At 46.6% G+C, this 7,972-nt stretch overlaps 1 protein-coding gene across 1 annotated transcript; it reads right to left on the bottom strand.

The window, feature by feature from the left end:
- Positions 1-4,660: 4,660 nt before the first annotated feature.
- LOC123150494 (transcription factor TIP2) lies at positions 4,661-6,337 on the bottom strand. Its single transcript, XM_044570337.1, has 3 exons — positions 5,653-6,337; positions 5,088-5,519; positions 4,661-4,953 (listed from the first exon to the last, which is right to left on the bottom strand). The coding sequence occupies exons 1-3, from the start codon at positions 6,199-6,201 to the stop codon at positions 4,882-4,884; spliced, it is 1,053 nt and encodes a 350-aa protein (XP_044426272.1). The 5' UTR covers positions 6,202-6,337; the 3' UTR covers positions 4,661-4,881.
- Between the last annotated feature and the right edge of the window lie 1,635 nt (positions 6,338-7,972).

Genomic DNA, 7,972 nt, shown 5'->3' with positions numbered 1-7,972 from the left:
TTCACAAGTCCATTGTCACCACAAAGGACGGCAAACTTCAAGCATTTGATCTCTTCGTGATGCTCCACTTGAACTTGCACACCGCAACCTAACCCCACAAAGAACCCTCACAAAGACCATGGGTTAGTACACAAAGCGTAATTGACAATGCTTACCATACCATGGGATCACTTGATCCCTCTCGGTACATCTTCTACGCTTTGTGGGTTGATCAACTTGATTCACTCTTTGACTTAGTCTTGATCAACCTCTCACAAGACCAATCTTTAGGTAATTCCTTGAATAGCACCTTGGTCGACACAAACTCTCCTTGAAACCAACACATGTACTCCAAGAAAAGCCTATGGACAAAATCTTCAAATATAACTCAAGGCAACCATTAGTCCATAGAGATTGTCATCAATTACCAAAATCAAACATGGAGGCACCGCATGTTCTTTCACCTATGTTGGTATTTCCTTCAAAGTAAACACTAACTAGGGATCCCCTAAATGATTTTTGGGCCCATGATTTCACATGAACACGGACATTCTGCTGCAGCTCATTTGTTTGTTTGGTGTATACCTGAGGAAAAAGAGAGAGAATGGATAAAAATGGCTCATCAACCATCCATATTGAGGCCTACATTTAAATGGTTGGTCTATGCAACATAGGACCCTCTGTAGATAGTTTCTCAATATATAATTCTATACCAAAAACTGAATCTTTAGGACCCACATGTCAATCCTCTTTTTCTTGTGTTTGTTTTCGTAAAAGCCGAAAATCGCACTACTGTTGGTTTTTTGTATCCGTTGTTCCTATGTTTTGTAGATTTGTTCCTTTCTGATTCCTTAATGTTTCCCAATTCTGGTGGTTTTTCTAATAACCTTTGACTAGAGCAGGACCTTACTTTGAGATGCGTATTGCAGTTATAGTTCAGGGGTTTTACCTTGTCATGGGGATAGGCCTGACCAATAAGGAGCAACACACACATAGATGGTTGTGTAGAGGCCAAGCGAGTAAGAACAAGTTCAATGCTACACTTATAGAGAATAAATATCATAAAAATAAATCATCATAGCGCCTTCTATTTCCATGGTGGACGCTAATTGCTGGCGCTAAGTCAACCTCTACACAATTTTTTTAATAGGTCCATGAAAAAGGACCGAGAAGTCAACACTTATTTTTTGCATCATCCCATGCCCGGCTCCAGCATTCTTTAGTCCAACTACCTATAAACCAAGAAATCGATCCCACCGTTCTCTTCTAGCTCTTGGGCTTAGTGTTGGGCATTCCCCAAGATATATGTTGTGTTCATGGGTGAGGATGTCATTTCATCTACTCATGCCGAGAGAACCACCACACGTACTCCTGCATTAGCCACAAACACCTAAGGCATGACTCATCACTCCAAGCTGTTGGGTGCTTACATTCACTACCATGTCATTTGTGTCTATGTCCAAGGATGGCGTGATACGACATGCCGAGTGGTTCTTGTCAAAGCTCGGGATTGAAATCAAATGAGATACAATGTACTGCAGTCGGTGACGAGCCCAACCTTGCTCTTCTTATGATCCGTGCCCGTACAATCTCACAATGATGTGTTGGACCAAGTCAAACTGCTCAATGTAAGCTACCTAGACGCATCACTCACAACTGTCTGATGTGGATACCCTACCACTGCTACACTCACAGGCCATGCAGCACTCGGCATACCCCTGGACAGCATAGCGGGTTATGCCAAGTGTTTTCATGGGTTCTTTCCATAGCCTATGTCGAGTACAAAATCGAGGTACTCGGCATAATAAAGTAACATGACGGCTAGCCAATGGAAGTGGCGACACCACTTGGACTCTCAACAACTTCCTCCCCTGCACCAACCATAAGAGTAATCTTTGAAAGGAAAAGAGAGAAGAGCACTAGCTTGAGGATATAAGCCATCGGGAATGGAATGGTTGGTATGCGATGGCTTTCAATTATTACATACTAAATGTAAATAATGAGACCTTGCTGATGCAATTCATGGAAACCACTATGTTTTCTTTCCATTGATGTGGACCTGTATTTATTTATTTTTGATTTCTGAAGAGTTTGGCAAGGAAAAACATGAAAAATCACATGTGAAAAGTAATGGAATAGAATAGTTTTCATGGAGGTCGTTGATGGTTCGAGTTTGCTATCAATATATCAATCTTCTAGAGAAAAATATCACACGACTTCATGAAAGCTACCACTTTGAGCAGGTTGTTTCCTGTGTGCATTCTTTCGATCTTCTTGAAAGTGTTTGGCCATCAAATAGCATCAAATCGTGTCATTAATCTTTCTTTGGGAAACATTGTTTGAGATCTCACATTTGAATTTCCATGAAAATGCGCGTTCAGGTCTTCTCTATCTAACAAAACCGAGCGCAAAAACATGGTTAGCTCAGCTGATTATGGATATAATAAGATATGAAATAAGAAAGATCATGGTGAATTGAATGTCAGAGATTCCATGACGTACAGGACAATGTAAATTGAATGTGTTCCATTTAAGCTTCTGCCACATAAAAAGATCAAAGGTGATAATGTGAATCTAAGCAATAACTTACTAGCTACATGCAACTTTACTTAGAAAGCCACAGTGTAATTTAGCATAATACTCTATATACCAGTGTAGGCTGAAGCTTTTTTTCTTTAGATGACTCATTGGTCAAAGGGGTTTACTCCTCTTATTAATTAAAAAAGAGTATAACAATAGCCTCACCGCTCATTCTCTCGGAAACTTATGTGCTAAAAGAAATAAACTTTTTTTAGAAATGGAGAAGGACCCCCGGCCTTTGCATCTAGACGATGCATGCAGCCACTTTATTAATTATTCACATAAGACCTTACAAAGCCATACAACAGTAAGACTAAAGCCACCGTCTAGGCAACATCTGTCGCTACTCCTATCCAGTTGATGTAGGGATGCTGATAGTCTGGGCCTAATACCAAACAGACCTCGCAGCCAAACCTAACGTCTAAGACCTGAGGTCCCAACCAGGACGCCTGCCGGGTATGGGGCACCCACCAGTCCGGCGCACTCCTCAACTAGGACGCCTGCCGGGTATGAGGCCGCCGCAGCCACCTGCCACCAACCCATCTTCAGAGTTGTACTGTTGCATCTACCATGCCAGGTCACTCTGCCATTGACGCCACCACGACGCCAGACAACGTCGTCCTCCTGCGCGAGTCCATCCTCGCACATCGGACACCGAATCTGCACTGCGCCTCGCCATCGAGATCCATCGCTATCAATGTGTAGGATGAAGCACCGCTCCACCAAAGATGCGGTCTACTGGTCCCTTGAGCCCGTGCACACCTCCAAGAACAACGCCCCCAAGGGGGAAACGACATAAGAATGTCGCCGTTTTCCGATATATTGATCTAGGGTTTCCCTGGAGGTAGCAGACAGTGACTTTGAACTTCTCCTCGGCGATGCCTTAAAGAAGGGAATGTCACAAAATAGCGCCGCCACCGCTGGCTTTGGCAGTAAGCTGAAAGCAAGTTTTCAATCGGATCTGTTCGAAGGACCTCCATCAAGCATCTCGTGCACGGATCGCCGCCATCTCTGCCGGGGACTGGACGATGGATCCAGGCCGCCGTCGCCTGACCGGCCACGGCACCACCACGGTGCCTAAGTGGCGCCGCCAGGCCCACCATGCCCGCCTGTAGACGCCCTCCAGATCTGCCGGCCCGCGGAAGCCCATCTGGGCAAGGCGAGGCCCGCGATATGTGCCACCGCCACAGGTGCTCCTCAACCGCGGGGAGAATGCGCCTGCGCTGTTGTTTCCGTCGCACTCGCCGCCGGGCGCCCGCTGCTCCTTGTTGCCGGTGCATTGCCGAGCCATGAGCCGCAGCCGCCGATAGGAAATCGCAACCACCGCGCGAGGGGAGGGCCCCGCCGCCGCCGTTACTGGCCAGGCTATGCCGGCATGGCCTCGGGCGGCAGCAGGAGGGGGAGACTAGAGCGGAGGCCTAGGGCCGGCGGCGGTGGATCGCCCCCCGTGTCGCCAGGGGCTGGCAACACGGGGGTAGCGAAGGCATGTAAAAGGTTAAAAAAAATGTCTTGACCTTCGTACAACTTTACACTAGAATTAGTATAAAGTTGAGATACTTATTTTGAGACGAAGGGAGTATGTAATTTGATAAGAAGAAATGACGAATGATAGGACATGTATGATGCTAAACATTCCCAGGACAATGTAAATAATATTTGCCTCCAATCTTCACCACGAGTCTCTAGCAGAGACTAGGGCAAATTCAGGCAAAGACGAGGGCGAAACAGCAATCATTGCACCGGCCAAAACCAAGTCAAAAAACTTTTGCAGGCTGAGGGAACAAAAGGAAGCATATCTGAATGTGCCTGCGACTGCTTGCTGAACCGCCTCTGGTCAGTGTACTGAGCTACTTTTGGGCACAGAATATTGTACTCGAGTATGGTATTGTAATTAAGCTCTCATCCAACCACACAAAAATAATATCTGAAGGAGAAGTCACAGCTCAACAAAGACTCACCTACCCAGTTTCATCCAGATCTACAACCGTCTGCTCAACCTACTCACACCATGCATGCTTATGTGCTTTCTCTCATGAATAATCCAGAAAATTACATATAATCTGAAAAACATTTTTTTTAATCATTGGTCCAAAGTCCAAACTGAAAAGTTTCAGTTAATTATTTTATTCAAGAAGTTCAATACAAACCCTAAGAATTCAGATGCCAAAACACTCAGACAATGTCTTCACCAATCATTGGATCAAACAGTCCAAAATTAAAGTAGAGAACTACTGAAATACTGATGTAGATATCCAGGAACCCTAGCTAGCTAGCTAGCAATATAGAAACGCATCGCTCCTGCTGTGACTAGATAACAAGCTGCTAGTACTCATCCACCACTTCGATCAGCTTGCTGGCCACTGCGCTTGCAAAAACTGGAGACCCAGGATGAATCTGCATACACATCAACAAATGAGAACAAGAAAATTACCATCCTTCTTTTGCATATCTTGATTCTTGAGAACACTGAACGTACATGCATGGTATATGTAGATTAATTAAGAGATCTGTTGTGACGATGTGACTACCTTGGTGTTGAACATGTAGATGTGGCAGTCGCCGATCTTGCCGCCGGAGAGGTGGACGAGGTCTAGGTGGAGGTCGTCCAGAGCCCGGGACGCGGCGGCGAGGCACCCGTCGCGGCGGCGCTTGGTGAGCTTGATGTTCACCTCGTCCTCCACGATCCGCACGTCCACGAACGTCTCCTTGCTCCTCCGCTGGATGTACGTGCTCCGGATCGGCTGCGGCGGCGCCGGCATCGCTGGCATCACCGCGGCCGCCACCTCGCCTGCAGAGCACTCCCCATCTCCGGCCACCAGCGTGGGCGCCGGATCCACCACGTCCCCCTGGTGCTCCCGCCGGCCCCTCTTCTTCTCCACCAGCAGCGTCAGTTCCTCCACCGTCCTCCCAAGCTCCTGGATGTACTCGATCGCGTCATAGATCACCGTGGCCCTATCCTCCTACAAATTAATTAATTGACAGTTTGAAGCCCAGAAAAATTAAAGAATCACGAGATTAGTAAAAAAAACAAGATCGATAAGCGAAGTGCGACGAATTAAAAACAAGATGAACGAACGCATCGAAGGTGCAAACCTTGGTACGGTTGGGGATGAGAAGCATGAGAGCGGTGAACTTCTCGCTGAGGCGCTGCCGGCGCTGCTTCTCCTTCTTCTCGACGCTGCCGTTGGCCGGAAAGCCGTGGAAGCTGCTGCCGGCGCCACGGCCCCGCTTCCTGCTGCCGCTCGCCCGCTGCTTGGGGGAGCACTGAAAGCCGCCTACCATGTAGGCCGACTCCTCTTCGGCAGCACCGAACACCAGGGACGACGAACCGGTCCTCGGACCGCCGCCGGGTAGATACGCGTCGGCGGTGGCGGGGTGGTACTGGCCGTAGTAGTCCCGCAGCACGGTCATCGCCTGGTGGTTGGCGGCCAGCTGCTCGAACTGCGCATGGGGCTGGTCTGCGCCGCCGAAGAAATACTCAACGGTGGGCTGCTGCGGGGAGACGGCCGTGTCGACGTAGGACAGGAGGTGGAAGTTGAGCTCTGCGGGGACGGCTGAGCCGGCGGCAAGGTGGTGTGACTGGCCGGCGTCCATGTCCAGGCCCTCATGGGGCATCAGGAGCTCGCACTGCTGGTGATACATCTTCAGGGGGACTGATGGTAGAGATGAAGATACACAGCTGAACTGATGAGAGGAGAGGAGAGGGGAGGAGAGTGAGGTTGGGTTGTATAAAAGGGGCAAAGGTGATATTGGGTAGGAGAAAGCGGTTGGTTCCGTGTGGATTGGGAGGGTGAAAGGGACACTTGTACAACCAGAGCTGCATTGCAGCCTGCCGGCCTCTTTTTCAGAAGAGTGGTTTGTTACTGAGATTCCTCTCGGGTGGGCCCCGTTAACCTCCTCTTCACCGGACACTGGCAATTTTTGGTGGGTACATAAGATTTCTCAAAGGCTTGGCCTTGTCTCTACGAGCAATGCTACATCCACGGAAAATTAAGTACATTTACGGGGGATTAGCCAGTTGGTATTCTTTTATTGGAGATAGAGCGAAAGGGGGACCCACCCTAGTTGAAATCAAGGGGCGAGAGGATTAGAAGGGATGTTTCGTAACAGATTACGTAGGTCTAGCATTATTGTTGTCTCTACCCACACGCATAGACTGATACACATGCTGACTGGTTGTCTGCCTAACGCGGATGATGATGATGAAATCTTAAGCTTTGTATATAATTGACGGAGAAGAGATCGAATGATACTTTCATTTTCTAAAGGATAAGATTTGTTGTCCTAAAAAAGATAAAATATTTTTCTTTGGGCAATAGAGAGTAGAATATCCTGGATGGAGTAGTTATCTTTCATGAGTATGGTAGTATTCTAATTGGCTTTGAAAAGCTTATGAAAAAGTCAAATGGTCCTTTCTCTAGCCGACCCACAGAATGAAGGGCTTCTCCAAAAAATGACATGAGTGGGGCCATAACATCATCGCCGGAGGCAGTGCAACTATAAGAGTTAATGCCAACATTGGTCGTCACTTCAAAACAAAAAAGGACTATGCCAAGGTGATCCATTGACTTCAATGTTATTCTACACTGTTGTAGACATGTTGTCCATCTTGATTGAATGTGCCAAACAGAACGGTCAAATTACGAGAGTAGTGCTACACTTTATGCATAGGAGCCTCTCAATTCTACAATACGTCAATGACACAATTCTTTTTATGGGCAGGGCCTTGAAAAGGTTAGAAACCTAAAACTTTTGCTTTCAACTTTTGAGGAAATTTTGGATCTTAAAATTATTTTTCGTAAGAGCGAACTATTTTGTTTCGGAGAAGCCAATGAGACAGTCGCAGAATACACTGACTTGTTGGTTGTTGCATGGTCAATTCCCGATTAGATATTTGGGAATTCCGATTCATTCATTATCGAAGCCTCACTAATGCGTGGAAATACATTGAAGAGCGAAACACTCAAGTAGTTGGAAAGGTAAGTTTCTCTTTATTGAAGGACAACTTGTCTTGATGAACTATCTACTCACAAACATGGTTCTATATATGTTCTCATTTTCTTTCAACTTTCAAAAGGGGTCCTTCATAAGGTTGGATTACTACTGGTTCAGATTCTTCTTCCAATGGGACACTAAAAATAAAAAACACAGGCTAACCAAATGAAGTAGGGTTTGCAATCTATAAGACATGGATGACTTGGTATATAGGACCTCTAGGTCAAAAATGATGCCTTACTCGGTACATGGTTGCACAAACTTCTTACGGAGGATGGTGTCTCACAAACCCCCTTGTTCAACAAGTATTTAAGCTCAAAAGGAGTGCCTTGTGCTAACTGGAAGCCTTGTGAATCACATTTTTGGACTAGACTAATGGCGACAAAGAAACATATTTTCCGCTTCGGTTCCTTCGCGA

The sequence above is a fragment of the Triticum aestivum genome, chromosome 7A, assembly GCF_018294505.1.
Source record: "Triticum aestivum cultivar Chinese Spring chromosome 7A, IWGSC CS RefSeq v2.1, whole genome shotgun sequence".
In the NCBI taxonomy this organism is placed as follows: Eukaryota; Viridiplantae; Streptophyta; class Magnoliopsida; order Poales; family Poaceae; genus Triticum; species Triticum aestivum.
Note: the sequence above shows the minus strand (reverse complement) of the source record. Positions and strands in the feature narration are given on the sequence as shown.

Bases quoted from the DNA above. Each gene is read 5' to 3' on its own strand.
- LOC123150494 (XM_044570337.1), bottom strand. From the start codon at position 6,201: ATGTATCACCAGCAGTGCGAGCTCCTGATGCCCCATGAGGGCCTGGAC. The intron at 5,520-5,652 runs GTTTGCACCTTC...ATTAATTTGTAG, and splicing joins TCATCCCCAACCGTACCAAG to GAGGATAGGGCCACGGTGAT. The intron at 4,954-5,087 runs GTAGTCACATCG...ATGTGTATGCAG, and splicing joins TCTACATGTTCAACACCAAG to ATTCATCCTGGGTCTCCAGT.